This window comes from Tyto alba, unplaced genomic scaffold (assembly GCF_018691265.1).
Source record: "Tyto alba isolate M040663 unplaced genomic scaffold, T.alba_DEE_v4.0 Super-Scaffold_14, whole genome shotgun sequence".
Taxonomy (NCBI): Eukaryota; Metazoa; Chordata; class Aves; order Strigiformes; family Tytonidae; genus Tyto; species Tyto alba.
The window spans coordinates 32,746,610-32,764,534 of record NW_024881276.1 but is presented as its reverse complement, the minus strand read 5'-3'; the positions used below and the strand labels follow the sequence as shown (position 1 = coordinate 32,764,534).

Sequence of the window (17,925 nt, the reverse complement as noted above, 5' to 3'; positions counted from 1 at the left end):
CTGAAAACTAATCAGTTACACTAAACATCAGCACTGACTGTGTTATTTTTTCTTTGAAAAGCACAGACTTCAGCACCCTAGGAGATACACAGTGTTCAAGTATGTGGACATTGATTTATAGTGGCTTTACACAAAGTACTTCCACAAACACTCATTTACCAAAATGCTGTAAGTAGAGCTAATTAGAATTTATGTGCAAACATTTTAGATACTTTTGATGATCAGTTTTTTCGGAGGGAAATATCAAATATGATTCTGAATGGCATTTTAAAATTTGTCATTACCATATAAATTGTTTTTTTTTCTGTTGCTTGAAGAAAAATGATTTTAAATCAAAGTGAAATTATAATTGCTTTATTTCCAATCTCAACTCCATGCTTTTTTCCACATGGGACTAACACTTACACTGTGAACACCAACATTTTCAATGTAGGAATGTGAAATAAAATTTAAACCTCGGGGGGGGGGGGGGGGCAGAATAGAGGGAATAAAAGCTACATTTACATACTTCTATCGCTGTAAACATCAAGGCTACTCGGTAGTTTTTTCCACGATTTGAATTTATTTACATGATCATGAGAACTAAGCTCATTTAAATGCTGCCCCAGTCAGTCCCAAACCTTAAACCAGAAATTAAATTTTAAGAGATTTAGGAAAAAAGGACAAACAGTAGGAGTTAAGACTACCAACTCTGACCTGTCTTGGAAGATGGGTCCTATGCTCAGTTTACACCTCTGAAAAACCTCTTTACCTTAATGCTACAGTAGAAAGATGCTATCATGCTGGCTTATAAATATTACAAGTGCTTTAATTTAGCCATCATAATGGAAAATGTATTGACAACTCTTCCTGTATGACCAGTCCTTCAAGTTTGAAGTTGATACTGTCAAGTACATACACGTAAATCATACTGGTGATATGAACAATCTCACTAGCACTGGTATGTGTTTGCTTTCTCTGTGCTACTGTCAGCTCAACTGTGTCTCATAATCCCGCAGGACCCTGACAAGTCTTAAACAAAGACCTAAATCACTTAGCTGCTTAAGTACATGGGATCACAATCTTCTATTTTACCATTTATATTTCACTAAAGAACAGAGTAATCGATTAATGCAAATCAGCCAAAGGAATAAACCTCTCAGATATACCATGAGGCATATGCTCCACTTTATTATGCACTAGTATAAATATGACAGCTGGAGTAATTTTGGCTTCCATGTCTACAGGAACTGAGAGTTACAGTTTGAGGATATTAATACACATGTATCTATATTAGTCTCCATTTTTTAACTATCTGAGAAAAATTAGAGAAGGGTAAATGCACTCTCTTTCTCTTTCAGTTATATTGTTCATGTTCCAAAGAGGCACAATACTGTTTTGCTCAGTGAAATAATCAAAAGGGAATATTTAAAGATAATTTCACTGAAACAAAACTTCCTCATTCTGAGTATATGGTTAGAAGAGGCAGCCAAAAGCTAATTTCAGAAGAGGATTTTGGAATTAGGAGAAGACAGATGTGAAGCTGGCACATACTATAGGAGTAAAGTTGGTGCACAAGCTACACAATTGCTAAAATACTTTCTTCAGAGAAAGTCAAAAGAAAAAAGCAAAATGATAACTTCTAAATGCAATACTGAAGAACAGCTCTTCTAAAATTGTTAAATGCCCTAAAATGGTAATTTCCATCCTGTGCAATTAATATTGAATTTCTCTCTCATGTTTATTCTTAACCTACTGGAGAGGGATATTTGGAACACACAAAAAAATTAATTGTATACTTGGATAGAATACAAAGCCTTACAATTCTGAAGTGGAACAAATACATGAAAAAACATTTTTCTACTCACTTGTGCACAACACAACTACATTTTCAACCAAGGTACCATACAGTTAATACCGATGGCCAGCACTCAAACAAAAAGCACAGCTTGATTTTAAATGTAGGTCAATAAAACTTCATTAACTTACGTGTATTTTAGAAAAGGTATAATTTCAATATAACATTGTGATTATGCTAACATGGTAAAACAGAGAATATGAGGATTAGCCCAAAAGTGCATTCCAGACTTTTTACATAGCAAAACAAAACATTCAATTAATTATCGCTTCATAGTAAAGTGACATTTTTTCTAGGGAAACAGATTCTTGGGGGATTTCTTCTGGCAGGATATAGTTCAAATGAAACCACCCTCCAACCTTATGTAAAATAACACTATTACTGAATTTAGTATTTCAGTACTTTTGCCCTTGTCCCAAAATAGTTATGTTACTTTTCCATCAACAAGATTACTAGATTCTAAAAAAGATTTCTTCTAATGGCAATTTATCTTTAAGTATTATATTACTGTGGAATAGTTGTGCTTTAAATTATAATGTCTAATTAAAATCTATCAGCTATTTTAATGCAAATCCACTGGGTTAATTTTATCAGCTCTTGTTCAAATGTTAGAGTAGATTATCATTCATAATGTGTACTATTCATAATAGCAACATATGGATGTTTTCTTAATATGAAATACAATCACACATTATCACTTTCCAGCTAAAGCATACTGCATAGTCTTGAAGCAAATGAAGAACAAGGAACTACTACTTTAAAAGAAAGATAATAACCTTTCAAAGAAGAAAGTGGGGCAAAGCTATGGAGGGTGAAAAACTGCCCAATTAATCTAGCATATGCTACTAATATTATCCCCAAATTTACACCTGATATGTCTAACAATTAGGGTTAACCTCCATTGCCTTAGAATAGAAGGTAGCTGTCACTGAATGGATTTAAAGTCTCTTAGACATAAAAATCTTCAGCAAAAAACCCCATGCTAGATCAATAAAGCTAAGAGCTACCATACAAACAACAGGCTACTTTTCTCTTCCTAGGAAACAAGCATATGGTCTCTCATTTGCAACTCCTGATTGTAAACACAGTTAAAATGTCACGTCAAGCAGCACTGCTTAAATTCTTTCCTAACTGTTTGAAGAAATCCAGCTGAATTAGAGGAAGCAAAACCAATTGCTAAAGGGCAACATTATATGCTAGACGAGGCAGGTCAAGCTTATACCCATGAATCCCCCGCATCTGCTGATAGATATGCGAAGAAGCTGCCAAGTGTTTTCTACCAGGCTGCTGCGCTGACCCCCTGCTCTCCTTTAAAGGAGATTTGATAGACTGCTATGTTGTTGGGAAGCACAAAGCTGAAATTGCTTATTCTTTGCTGTACGCCAAGAGACACTGATTTTTTCCCGTCACCTGCTGTGCTGAAGGAGACCAGAAACGAAATCCCAAACAACTGCACATGACGGGGGAGCAGCGCTCCTGCTCTCTTAGGTCACACGCTGGAAGAATCACCTGGAACCTGGATGCCTCGGGAGCAGCTCTGCAACAACCGCAACACTGCGACAACAGCAGAAATCAAACCGCTCCCGGGCTTAAACCCTGACCAGCGAGAGTCACCTCCCTCCCCTTCTCCGCATAGAGACAAAAGTCAAAAGCCTCTGTTTTCCTTCAGGGCTTCATAAAAAGCCACGCTTTCTTCAGCACAAATTCAGTGATAACATCTCCCAGTGACCAAAGGTGAAAAATGTTGACTTGACTTTAATTTCACTCTTTGGATCCCTGCAACCTCAGACCCACAATTGGCTGGCTTTAACCTATGAACTCCAGCAAGAGCATATCTGAAAGTTTTAACTGGGTTTCCTGCCCTACTTCATACAAACTGAGAGTAGAGATGGTCCTTCACAAAAAGCAGGAAAGTGAATACTGGAAAGTGGGAAAAAATTGATTCACATTTTTGAATAAACACTGTAGCTTATAAAAATACGGTTGCTGCAGAAACTGAATGAAAAGACTGTCCTCCTGACAATGACCTCTCCCATTCTCTAGGCAAGACTAACTTCCTTTTCACTGGAAATGTGTTTGCAAGTAGTCCAGCTATTGCTATTTTGATCACGATTCATTAAAATATGCATAGAAATAAAATTGCCTGACAAATTGGTGCTACAATGGCTTAAGTGTCTTTAAAGTATAACATTACATTTGTGCTCTTTAATTATTTATGGTTGACGGCAATCATCCCATTGATTTGGGGGAGAGAGAGCTCAGTACCAGTCCACAATTGGATTCTATTTTACTGTTTTAGAATAGTTGAACTTTGTTGATTTCACATATGAAAAGCAACTCCGCTCAAATTGAATAAACCCACTCTCTGTGCTCTTTAATGTTAATGACATAGTATTAGTTACAGCTTCATAAAGCATACATAAAACTGGCTGTAAAGCGTCTGTGAAGAGCATCCTAGGACACATTTTATGAACTGCACTTAGTAATGTTTGGGAAAAGCAGCCTGAGCAGAGCTCCTGTCCATGAAAACGAAGCTCCAACATTTGACCCCATCTGGAAAGGCTTTCAAGGTATCTCCCCAGGACCACTTTTTAATATGCACGTTATCTACAAGGTACCTCTGCCTCTTTCATTTGCACTGACAGCAATAAACTGTTCTGCTTGCAACAGCAAGACAACAGCAGATGCTCACCACAGAAGTTCTTATGTTGGATCTGCTGGTCACATCAGGAGGACAGGGGCCCTGTAGGAAGCTTTCTCTCAGGTGCAGGAAGGGAAGTAAAAGCAAGGGCCATGGCTTTAAGGTATTTGGACACTTCTACATTTACAAATAAGCAAGCAATTTGCACAGTGCAGCTCTGTCAGACACCAGTCACACACACCCAGGGACAGTCCTGGTGCCCTTTCTGCCTCAGGAGAGCTGGACGTCAGAAAGCCCAAAGGGCTGTGGCAGTACTGTACTGAAAACTTGTACTGGTAACAGATTGCCCTCACCTCACTTGCAGCAACACATATTTCAGTCACAGTCACCCACAGTGGGAAATTTTAGACTTGGGAAAAACAGGACAATTGTATTTCATTATCAGCTAGCAAGTGCATACATTGCTAAAGGATTTTTAAAAAGAGGCTTCAATAGTTCACCTCATCACTTTTGTATTTTACATTCTTCTTATTATACACTACTTTCCTGAAGGCTAAACATCTTAACTTCTTTGAAATGTCAACCTGAGTAAAGAAACACGTTCTACCTAATTTGTCCTCATTTCCACTCATCCAAAATCCCATTAAAGTCAAATGTACTTCTTTTTTTATTTTCTCTCTCAGTATTCATTTACCAGCAGGAACAGGGCATTTTATCCCCAGGTGGTGAAAGCTCACATATGGAAATATATTTAATTGGTTTAAAGATTTAAACATAATCTCCTCCCACCCCATCCTCACTGAAATGGCTCTCCAATAACTGAGCAAAACACTCCACACAGTTATATAAGGCAGAAACACACAAGACTGCATTGCCAGCCTTATAAAGAAACATTTGCAACTGCAAGCGCTATTTATTAGTGAGCTTATCTGCACACAGACCGAACAGAAAAAAGGTAAATGAAGTAACTGCTTTTTCCAAAGTATCCCCTGGGCACCTTCTGTCCTCAGTGTGTGATGAATCGTAGGCAGCAGCCTTCCACTCTGTACCTGCTCTGCCAAATGTCAGCACCATGGTTCCACAGAAAAGGCTGCTGCCACTTGCAAAATGTGGCACTTTAGTCCTAAGCATCCCCAGAGGCAGGGGGTGGGAAAGCAAGGGGAGAGGAAAGGGAAGGAGCCAGGCCAGATGTTTTCTGCCTCTTTTTACAACCCACCCAAATCGCTACCATTTTTCCTCTGCCTCCCATACGCCCCAACTCCTTTCTTTTCAACTGCACCCTTTAATTTCATTTTCTGCCATCATCTCCAGCACTTACTGGCAAAGATGCAAGCAGTGTAGAAAAACCAGCATCTATCTTACCATGGTTTACACCATATAGAATTGTACTTATTAAAATAGAAATATGAGGATAATTCATTCAAATATGTAACGCAGGAGAAATTGAAAACATTTATGTTGCTAAGTTGTCCATGGACTAGGGTAAAAATTGAAGTTTAAAATGCAGTCATGTTAATAACTACAGAATTTAATGACAAACAAATTGTAGAAATTAAGAGTTAACCCCCCCCATACAACTCATTAGTTAGATTAATTTTTCTGCACAATTATTTCTAAATTCACCCAATTATACTGAATTACTAGTTCATGTAGAAATACTGGAAACAGGTATCTAACAGAAATCACACAAAATGACTAATCACTACTGTTAACATAAGATGCCAAACCAGCTAGTGCTACCTCCTGCTTTGAATTGACATTCTCTATCCTTCTGCAACACATGCACATGATAACCCACATACATACTTTTCCTGTTTTATTTGCTACATATGGCAGTCTTTAAAGTTACTTTAAAATAAAACCAAGCTTTCTGCTTCCATCCACATCATACATAATGACCACACTTCATAGACAGACACCTCCAAAGAATATTTGTAAAGGGAAAGGGAAAAGAGAGGGGATTCAATGTGTGAATTACAGAAGACAAAGCATAACAATGCTGCAAACTTAGGATATTTTGCTGTTTGGAACATTTTTTGTCATAAAGGGCAAACACGCAAAACAGCAGGATCAGTTTTCCAGCTCCAAGCTAAATTCCCATGAATTTACCTCTGACAACCTCTTCCACAGACTCTGTAGTTGTGGTAGTAGTGGTCGCAATACTGGTAGTTCTTTCAGTTGCCTCCTCATACTCTTCATCTGTCTCCTCTTCAATTTCATCACCATCATCATCGTCATCATCAACATCATCATCTTCCACAACGGTTAGCTCCTCATCTTCCTCTGGTTGTTCTTCTACTACCTTATCATCACTAAATAAAGAAAATTATAATGATGTGTCAGCAACAAAACAATTTCAAAGTGACGAGAACATTTTATTCAGAAACTCTGGAAAGACAAGAGTCCTGTTAGTACCTGTACAAGTCCAAGAGTACCTGTTTCTCCATCTCCCTCCCCTTTAAATAAAAAAGAAGCAATCCAGAACTCTGGAACATCCCAGTGACTAAGAAATCAGAAATGCTAAAAAAACAATGAAAGTCAACATTAGGAATGCAGTGAGAAAACTAGCAAGATGCCAGACTGGAGCTCCTCCTTTTGCACAGGGATGGAAAAAGAATCCCCATCAACAATGCTGTGTTTTGACAGCTGAATAACACTCCAAATGTGCTTGCTGCATACTGCCGTCAACAAATCAATTTTTATTTTGAAAGAAGCTCTAATTAGCTCAAAATGCACTCAGTTCATATGGACATGGAAAGGAGAGAGCTCCTCAGGACTTTCTCACTCAGGAGACACCTAACTCAGAGGCTCGCTGTGGACTACCTCGCATGTTGTTCACAGAGGACTACCAAGTGTGAACTGACCCAGAATTGTCTACAGTGCTGAGTTTTTTGTTCTGTTCTTAAGTCGTGTTGTGTGAGCGGAAAAGCCACTTCTGCAGGAATAGCACACAGGGCTGTCTGTTTTCACAAAGGACAGGACAGAGGCAGTCAGCGCACGTGATGCTGCAACTCATGCTTCAGCTGACTATAGCTAGTTTTCATCTTTGAGGTTTTATTTCTTTCTGGCATCTCAAAGCAGACAGTGGCCACAACATCGCCTTTCAGGATCTAACACTCAGAGAAGGAGAGGACTCAGTTTTGGTCTTCTGTGTGACAGCAGCACTGATGGAGAGGTGAAGGCCACACAGTTTTCCTGATAAGGCTGATGTCTCGGCCAACACGCACAGCCGTCCAGCACGGCAGGCTCAGCTCAGATGCTTGGCACTACTGGCACTGCCAGCACCACTGTACAGCAGACGTGTAAGGCCTCCATAAAAGACCCACGGTACCGACGTGTATTAGGATGGCAACATAAGCACCCCTACGGCCACAAAGAAACCCCAAACTATTGGGCTAAACATTTGTTATCCATCATAGTGCTTTAAATTTATATAGCTGCCTAAAATCCTCAGGACTTTAATCAGTCTGGGACAATAGGAGGGAATACCATAGTTGACTATCAAATGTATTTGGTGGCTTAGTATGTCAAGAATTTTCTGCCATCGTTCTTAATTTTGAATGATACACAAGTAAGAGGCCAAAAAAAATCTATGTTCAGCTACTGTTCACTGCTACTTCTCAACAGCTTCCGATCTCGATGCCCAGCTGTGGCAAGGTGTCATGTTTGTTAATCTTCTACTTGAAATTCACTACTAATAAGTAAATGACCTTTAAACATTCAAACATGCAGTGACTTTTTGTCACCTTCATACACAAGTGGTTTTGCATCTTTTTCACGGCATCACATAAGCTTGAACAGCCTTTCATGCGAAGTTATCACCTTTTCAGCTTCAGCTCATGCTCATCTCAGAGACCAAGCCTGTAGTATCTCATTTCATAAAAGGTTGCCTACTACAATTTTGAAAGTGAACTCAGAGCAAAAAGGAGGACAGTATGATCTTTCTTCATAAGGCATTAAGAAGTTAAAAAATGTATTGATAAAAATCTTGTATGCCACAAGCCTGACTGTATTAGGAGAAAGTCTTTTCTCTATACAAACAAGAATGTATCTCCTGTTCCTTTTTCCCAAAAATATTTGAAACAAGAGAGACTTAAAGTAATAATGAAGCTTTCAAGCCCAGGTAGGTTATACAAATGGATGGGGTAACAGCTAACTTGCAGAGGAGTCTGAATAAGGGATGATCAGTTTCTATTTGCAGAGGAGGAAGACTGAAAAACAGGCATAAAACCACTGGGTTATTTTCTTAATTTATTGATTTCAAAGAACTGGCTTAGAAATTTCACCATCTCCATTGTGTGGTCTTCTCCTGCCATTCTAATTTCAGTATGTCTGAAGTTTTATACTTTGCTTTTAGCAACTCCTTTTTGAACAGTAGATTTCTTATGTTTTTATTTTTCTTACTAAGTAGTTCACCTTTTTATGAGCATGAAATAAATGCTATATGTACACTATCACATTCCAACTGCAAGACTAAGGTGGATTTCCAAGTTCAGTGTCTGCTTCTGATCTCCAGGTTAAGGTGCTTCTAGTATTGGCTAGCTACAGACATTTAAACTATGTGTGCTGAGTATCAGACATGCTGATTTTGATCAAGAGCATCAGACACCATATGCCTTTCAACATTAGAGAAAGCTGCTCTCTATCTTTCTCTCACCTAAGCTACAAACACAGCATGCTGTAAAAAAAGTGCTATTATTTTTCCTCTTCCTTTCACCAGAATGATCACTATCAGATACTGGCAAGCTCATAAAGTTAAAAAAGGACAACAAAAGCAACCTAATGAAACAAAGGAAAGTCGATTAGTCACATGGAAAGCCACTTCAAAATAATTTGTATGCATGCACCCAACATCCATCTGTTTTTAGCTACACAAAAGCTATGTCAGTTCACAGCATTTTGCTGGGAAATTATCAGCATCAAGGCCAACCTTTTTTTTGGGGGGGGGGATGTGTGACAGTGCAGGGTGCAGGATGAAAGAAGACAATTCTCTGTGTTTATTGTCTGGCTATGCCCACCATTACAGTGGGCACTGATTTCCTCTCCAGTACCTCACCAGATATATATGCTTAAGGGCAGCTTCCACCTGTATCCCCTTTATGACTTGCTGCCCAATGAAGAACTGGGTATGTGAGAAGGTAAAAAATGCCAGAAGTGATGGAAGACTACAACAGTTAACAGGAACAGGCCCCTGAAAATGTTCTCAATAGCTTGCACAAAAATGTACTGGAATATGCCTTCTACTATTCTGGTCATTCCTAGAAAGATAGTATTTCTGCTAGCAACATATTCTGCAAGACTCAGTCACAAGGGTCATATTTCACAGGATTATATTTTATTGCAAGTTTCAAGAAAAAGGAACAATGAAAATAAAAGTGGCTTTACCTCAGATTTAGATACCTAAATCGGAGTGAGAGCCTTCCTATCTACTTACAGAATTAATGCCTGAAATTGGGCGCTAGAAGGTTATTTCCCTATTTAATAAGTTTTAAAAACTCTCATTGTAAGAAGTGTGAAGCTACACTCAGGTTCTAAAGAAGCACTCCAGGCTTTTTCTAAAAGTAATTATTTACCCGTCTGTTTTATTTTTATTTTGATTTATAAAAAGATGAGTTAGTCTCTTTCCCTATTAGTAGTGTCTTCCAAAGAGAAGGGGATGGGGAGATGAAGTGCTTTATGATCTCATAACAAGTTTCTTCTTGAATGAAGCCAAATACCAGAAACTAACTGGACTGTCATTATTCTGGTGGCTTAATTGTGCTCGGCTGTTCCGCACCATATCACAGACCAAACAGCATGAATACACAACAGGCAGGGGTGTATCCTAGCAAGGCCTAACAGTAACAAAAGCAACAGCTTCACATTAGAGATCAAGGCTACCCGCTAAGTCACACACTCCAAAGAATCCATACCACAGTAACCACGCTCAGCAGTGCAAACAGTTGACAACCACAACTTCTCAGAGGCTGCAATTATGAAAGGTGTGAGAAAAGCAACAATACTGTGCAAGCTCCTTAGCAGCACTCCTCAGGAGCCAGGGGGAAGGAGGAGATCCCCCAGTATTTGTCAGTAAGCAGGGGACTCGGAGCCTGATGCTTGAAGACACAGGTTTAATATAAACAATGCTACATCTTGTTGCAAACAAAGACAGTGGGTGGATTTCACATATTCTTGGTATTAGAAAAGGTACATCGTCTTGTAAGAAACATGAAAAATGCTTGGTTTCCTTGGATTTAACCACTGTTATCATCCTGGCTCTTCAAAGAGTATGCATGCAAGAGGGATGATAGAGAACAACAGAGAAGGGAATAAACTTATACTTCAAAATTTGGAATAAAGTATCAGCCTTTCAAAGGGGGACAAACCCCTCTCTTGTGCAGTGTGTAGGGCTATTTTCTCTGTCATGCTAAATCCTCCGGTACCATTCACATTTCTTAATTAGCACCATCACAGTGCTGTTTCCCAGGCAGCACACCTTTCACCTCAGTAATCAGTTTACATCCACTGTTTTCAAACAAAGGTTTACTACCAAGTGAATGTGAATACTGGCATTTTTCTGAGAAGCCTTGGAGTTTTATTTAGTAATAATACCAGGTGTGCTTACTTCCTAGTATTATTATTACGTTTTACCTTCTTTGGTAAACAGGTATGACTCAAGTCTTGTTTCTCCTGGAACCACAACACCTTGACAGCTTTTTCTGTATATTCCCTTGATACCATCCCAGCCAGCACTTTATTAGCACCACAGACTGCAGTGTCTTGTTTACAAGAAAATGTTGACATTTTGCCTTAGCTTAGTGGTGCCAGTGACAGGATACACTGATAACTTCACAGATTTGTAAAGCCATATTATCTTCACCTGAATTTAATAGTTCAGCAGTAAACATCAGAGGTGAATAAATTGTTAGGCTTGAATGCAGCCATGAAAATACTTTGCAAAACCCCATCCCCCCACGACACCAGTATATCTCAGTCTCCTGTCAGTGGAGACTTTTGGCAAGGAGGTCTGGCACTTTCCTTTCACGGTGGACACAGAGGTCATCATGGTTTTGAACCTTCCACTTCTACCTCCTCACATATGGGATATTAAAATCCATTCACCCTATCATGGAAATGACACTTCCCTTGAGCGCCCAAGTAGCACACTAGGTCATAAATACAAATCTTCTATGCCCCCTTGTGTGGTGAAACAGGATATGTGAAGTTGTTGGTTTCAGCTATATTTCTAATGCTGCAGACACACTGGAGTTCCAGGCAACCTGAAGAGGTAATTGACTCCAACAGACACATACCAACCACTCCAACAGGCATATTTCTGGTTTTAAACCACATGCCACTGTACAGTTCCTGCTAACATGCACCTAAGGCACATCATTACAAGCAATGTTTAAATCATGGATCTCTAATGCATATCTAATATTTTCTCAGTCCATCACAGAAGTAAGGGCTGGCAGCAATGTATTATTTATTCACTTCACTCAGAAAAGTGCATCATCCTGTTACTTTATGAAGATAAAACCGAAGGAAAAGTAAAGGAAAGTGAAGGAAAACAGTTACATCCTGCTGTTCAAGAAATAAAATGTTAGCAAATTAAAGTTGCCATTCCATATTCCAATAACCTGCAACAGAAACAGACGCAAAATATACATGACAAGAACAATGACTTTTCTTCCTAATGATGTTTCAGAACTCATGGAGCTGCAGCATAAGCTATGTTTTAAGAGGTTTCCATCTGCAACTATTATTTCAGACAACAATGTGGCAAAGCTTTCAATTTAGGATAACAAATAACTATAGACTAATTACTGGTTTTGGGAAGTGACTCACCTTTGTCAGCAATAAATGCTCATCCATTTGGATGTATTTAAATCATGATTTTACCATGTAACTTGAACAAAAACATATACTCCTTCACTAGGTGAAAAACAATGAAAAAGCATTCAAGACAGATGTTTTAATATCTGGATATTCACTACACTCTGCAACTATATTTTATTGCAAATAAATTCCATCTGGACTGTGTTTTTTACCAGCCACTTAGCCTGAGCGAATAGCTGGGGCAAAGCTAATTCCAGGAGAGGAACTGAATTGCAACAAGCCACTGTCTGGTTACAGAGAGCAAGGCCATGTATGTTGGCTCTAGACAGCTGTAGGAATTCACATAGGAGAAGAAATTGCAGCACATAACTTGCAGCCTGTACTCTTTAAGCCTAACAGGCCAAGCTAATAGTAATTTATGCATCCATAACCTTTACTACTGCAGGTGCCATCATCCCAGTTTCCAGCATCTTGTGCTTCAGGTTCTCAAAAGCACAAAAAACTCCATCCCGCTACAGCTCCACCAAATGAACTCCAGGAAACATGTGATGGGACTGGATTGTCACGTATTCAGACTGGGTCTAGTTTTGCACCCAGCATAAGATTAATGATGAGCACAGATACATATTTAGTCCCGTGTACAGGAAAGCTCCAGAACACAAAGTTCTTTAACTGTGGGAGTGGAAATGGACAGATTCAACTGTGAAACTCTACATGCCTTAAGAGTTAATGCCTTAAAAGAAAATGCAAAACAGAAACACAGAGCAAATTACAGGAGTAGGACACACGCTTGGATTCCAAATAAGAAGATGAGTGCATCTGAGACGGTCTAATTACCAGGCTTTTGGTTAAAACCAAATCAGAAAGCTAACAGGCAAGGAACCAAACTCTCCCTCAACAAACATGCAGATCAGAGGTATTTTCCACCTAACATTTTTCCAAACCCTGTTGCTAGAAAAAGTTCTTCTGATTTAAAGACGAGATTTCTCAGGAACTGGGTTTGATCCCCCCACTGCACTCCTCTGAATGGCGTTGTTAAGCAAACATGAATCAACACAGGAACTACTTAAAGCTAGAAACTAAGCCAACAGTGCACTCTGGCACACGAGCATCTACCTCACTGTACCTTCTGTGATTTAACCATGGCTTTGGTACAATAGCCAACTTCAAGACTAAGTTGAGTATACTATGTAAAACAGAGTATCCAGGTAGTAAATTTAAACACAAACTATTAAAGTAATTTTGTATGGGGTAGAAGAGGTGAAAGGAAGTCAAAACCAACTGTGAAATGAAGATTCCAGCATTCACACTGAAAGTCTAGGAGTAGTGAGTTATACCAAAAAGGTCTGTTTTCCTAAAGTATGGGGGGACTGGGAACGGACAGCAGGACAAGAATTAAACTGCACTGCAGTTGTGAGATTAGACACAGAGCCAGGAAAGAAAAAGATTATGCCAGACCTCCAGCCTACATAACTGATCTTTTAAATGGATTATTGGCATCAAAGTCTGGAAAATTACAGTGATTTACAGAACTGAAAGTCTGATCCACAAGGTACCTTAGCAATAAAGTTTCTAGTCTGTCTGTTAAGTGACCAAAAGCACTAACTGCTTAAAAACTGCCTTGGCTATTTTCATTAGGGTTGAATTATACTAGGTTAGTAAATCAGGTATCTCATAAGAAGAAATAATGTGATATTCGAACACATATAAACACCTATTAAGACAGCAAATCGGGATGAGCAATTCATATTATCTAGCATTTTTCAGACAATCATTTTGTCACTTCTAATTATTTTCCCTTTTGTTTCCCTTTACTGAAGAGGTTGCAATTATGTTTATTTTCACATTTCCTAATAGAAAAAAAAAAATTGAAATAAGCTATTTCAAGAAGTGTCACATAGGCTGCTTTTGAGTTCTTAGAACTTATCAAACAACTCAATTATGTGCTTCAGACTGTCTCATTTTACTGTATTTTTTTAACCTTTTATAAAAAAACAATACCAAAAAATGTACCTGGTTTCATTAATTTTGACAGAAAAAAAAGAAAAGTTGCGCTAAAAATCTTTTAATCTAATTTTTAAATATAACATTTATAAAAACCAATCACACGTTCCTTGCCTTCCTCCCTCTAACAGATACATTTATCTTTTCCTCCATAAGTAAAAAAGAATGTATACTTTATACCATTTGAAATTTCTTTCCACAGCTGATCTGCTTAAAAAGACGGGTGTACAAGACCATGTAGCATTTGATCTTCTGCATTTGCAGAAGGTACCTGTTGACGGATATGCAAGAATACTTTTTCAAAACTGACTTAGTTTTCTCTCTCAAACAAAGCCTTTGGTGGTGTTACTGTTCTGACAGTTTTCTTTGGAAGATGGAGGATTCAGCAAGAAGTATATAATTTTTAAAGGACAGTAATAATGCATTTAATCCATACTCTTTCTCACTTTGCTTATTTTTGCTAAACAAATTTAAAAACTAGGAAACTAAACATATCTGCAAACACACAAAATCAGGCTCTGTGAGTCTGATGACACTGAATAAATATTAAATTCAAAATCCTGACATCAGAAAGGCATTTAGACTGAATGTGATGAAAGAGGGCAGAGTGAAGGTCACCTGCACAGCCTTATTTCCACCAACTTGAGAATCAGCAGAAAAATCTGGATCTGTTACAATACGTTTGTTTCCACAAAACTTCTGTCATAATGAGAATGGACTATTCAGTATCTCTCTGTCCAACCTGTTATCCTACAGCTTATCTGAGGCAGACTGTCTGAACTCTGTACCAAACACAGTACTTGCCTTGTTTGTGGAACTCATTGTCTTGGTACCCTCACACAACAACAACAGGGTAAAACTGGAAGAATAACTTTGTTTTACACTCGGGAAAGCAAATAAAAAAAAAAAAAAAAGAAAACACCCTGAAGCATGTAATACCCCTGGATGTTCAATTTAAGTAACTGGAAAAGATTTTTCAGAGAATGTGACATCTTAAACTTTTTAAATACAGATGTCACCAGCAGCAGCTGCAAGAGGCCAGAACTTCTGCAGAGCAGATTACCTCCATTCATGCAGCCAAAGGAAAAATAACCACCTTTGGTACCAAGCTTTCTATAGTGGCCACAGCATGCCAAGCCCAGCAGAAGACCTTCATGGCAGAAGCAAGCACAGATCCAGTTTTCTAGGTCACCATTTTACTGTTTTAACCTTTTTTTCTATACTCAGGTCACAATTTGAGCATTATTTTCTCCTCAGCAGTGATCAAAATAGAGATCCCACATGAAGAAATGGCTTGTCATCACGTAACCAAAGCCAAAATATTTGCATTCAAGACTAGAAATCTTTTCTGTCAGGAAAAAAACCACAACTATATGTTTTTGCTGTTTCATCCATGCATTCCAAGTGTGTAGCCTTTGTTAGAAGGCAAAATAAATAAGTACTTACTACAGAAAATGCTTTACTATACTGTACTGTTAATAACACAGCCTCACAAGAGGTGGAATTCTTAAGTTTCCACAAACCATCCCAATGCTGAGCTCTTATTTCTAGTACATATCACAAAAATGGTTACATGTATCACTGAAAGGTAAAACAGAGCAGGAACTGCTAGGGAACTTTATGGTGGGATATCCAGCTATGCATCCACCGGCACAGTCACGCTGGTGTGACAGTACGTGTTCGAAAACCCAGCTGTCAATTTCTCACTTTCCATTTTTTCATGCATTATAAATAGTACAGCACTTGAAATGGGTGGTATATATCACGATGTCACAAGAACTTCTCAGAACATCTCACAGACATATCAAAAGAGTTTCTTGAGTTGATTACTACATGAACATATATAGGCAACCTTCCTCTCCCACATTTCACTCATCAGAAGTCATTACAAGTGACAACTTAACAATTTTGATTATATAATTTTTGCCTATTAAGGTAAACAGGGCAGCCAATGACTCTGTTTTGTGAGGTCAAAAAAATGTAGCCCTTCTCTGCAAGTCAACCTTCTACTAAATATGCAAGTATTGATGCCATCAACCTTTTGAAACAAGCTCAACGTTCACTTAAGTCATGTAGGTAGCCTGCACAGCTAGCAAACTGCTTTCATCAGGGGTCATGAAAGCCTGGCTATCTTCTACTCGTCACTTCCTCAATTAGATTAATTCTCTCCACCCACAGCCTCATCCATCATTTCAGTTAATGCTTTATACTCAAATGGTGATTGGATTTGCCAGCTCAGCATTGCTGTAATTACCTCTCAAAGCAATGCGCTGTTTCATCAGTTCCATTCTAACTTTACCTGTCCTAAGGAGAAATCCAACGCTCACCAGTCTTTCTAGTCATTAATGCTCTGGTGTTTCTATGCTTTACAAATTTTATTTTAACAACCTCTGTGTTAAAAAGGGAAAAAACCGTTATTAAAAATATATCATGAACTACCCGAATACTGAGTAACAGCTAACATGAGAGACAAACCCAATTAATGTAAGAATGTGAGACACAGAATATGGTAATAGCATATAAAATATGTGAATAGGATGAAACACTTCTGGAGTTATTCAACATAAGAAGTAACATCATGCCTACAATTTGGTGGTGCCTTAGCTTAATCTATGAAAAAAAGCAATTAGGTTTTATCATTAAAATACTTATAAAAACACAGAAGTTCTTAGATAAGCTGTACTGTTAATAATGTTTTAGAACAGGCATGAAGCACTTTAGAGGTTCTAACAGTTCTACTACAAAACCCAAGAAGATATGAACCAATTAGCTGCAATATTATATTGCAAAAATCAGAACACCTTCCACACTATCTCCCCAAATGAATTCAGTTTCTCTAAAATACCAATTTAGAGGTGGACAATTCATGTAGTGCAAAATTTACCCATTTTAACAATTGGTGTTAACCTATACTGTGGCAAACTTCAGAGAAGGGGAAAAAAAGCAAGAAAAACTAAGCAAGTTTGTAATTCCTAGTGCTCATTTTAGGGCACTGATTCCCAATTATGAACAATTTGTATTAGGACAGATGATGAGAACACCGTGTCTGGCTGCGCCTGTCCCTGCTCCTGTGTCACAGATGACTGAGCTTCACACCAAGCAGACCCTGAGCCACTGCAATAGGCATACCACTGCTGGCACAAGTTTCGGTTTTCCTTAAATTTTCAAGGGTATGAACAGCCTACAGCTCAGTCTGCACAGTATGGATAAAGGGAAATCTTTTTATCCATCCAAATGTAAGTAATTCCCTGCTTCTAAGTCAGAACCTGCAATACAGACCCTTTGTCCAGCTTCATGTCTGGTTTAGCTGCACTAGCTCAATGACTCAGGAAGTAGGGTGTAGATTTTTTTATCTATTTATTTATTGATTGATTGCTTTTTTTTTTTAAAAAAAGAATCATTTAGGAGTTTCCCACTGAAGCATTTCTAACTGAAATTTTAGAAACTGACTTTCCAATTTAATGAGAAAGCTTACATCAACAAGAACTTGTTTGTTTTAACATGAGTGACAAGATGGCATGAAAACAGATGAATACTCAGAGACAAAATGTTAATTTTCTTTTTCCTTCAGTAAGCATGTTTACAATAAAGAATTTAGCCTCAACACCTTTTTCTTTCTTGAGCA

At 38.3% G+C, this 17,925-nt stretch overlaps 1 protein-coding gene across 5 annotated transcripts in view; it reads right to left on the bottom strand.

Moving 5' to 3' along the window:
• Nucleotides 1-17,925, bottom strand: part of LOC104363994 (amyloid beta precursor protein) — a 220,877-nt gene that overhangs the window by 87,126 nt on the left and 115,826 nt on the right. For all 5 annotated transcript variants that reach the window (XM_042789042.1, XM_042789041.1, XM_042789044.1 and 2 more), the window contains exon 6: nt 6,588-6,790. In XM_042789042.1, the coding sequence (XP_042644976.1) occupies nt 6,588-6,790 (203 nt within the window). The remainder of the gene's footprint in view (nt 1-6,587; nt 6,791-17,925) is intronic.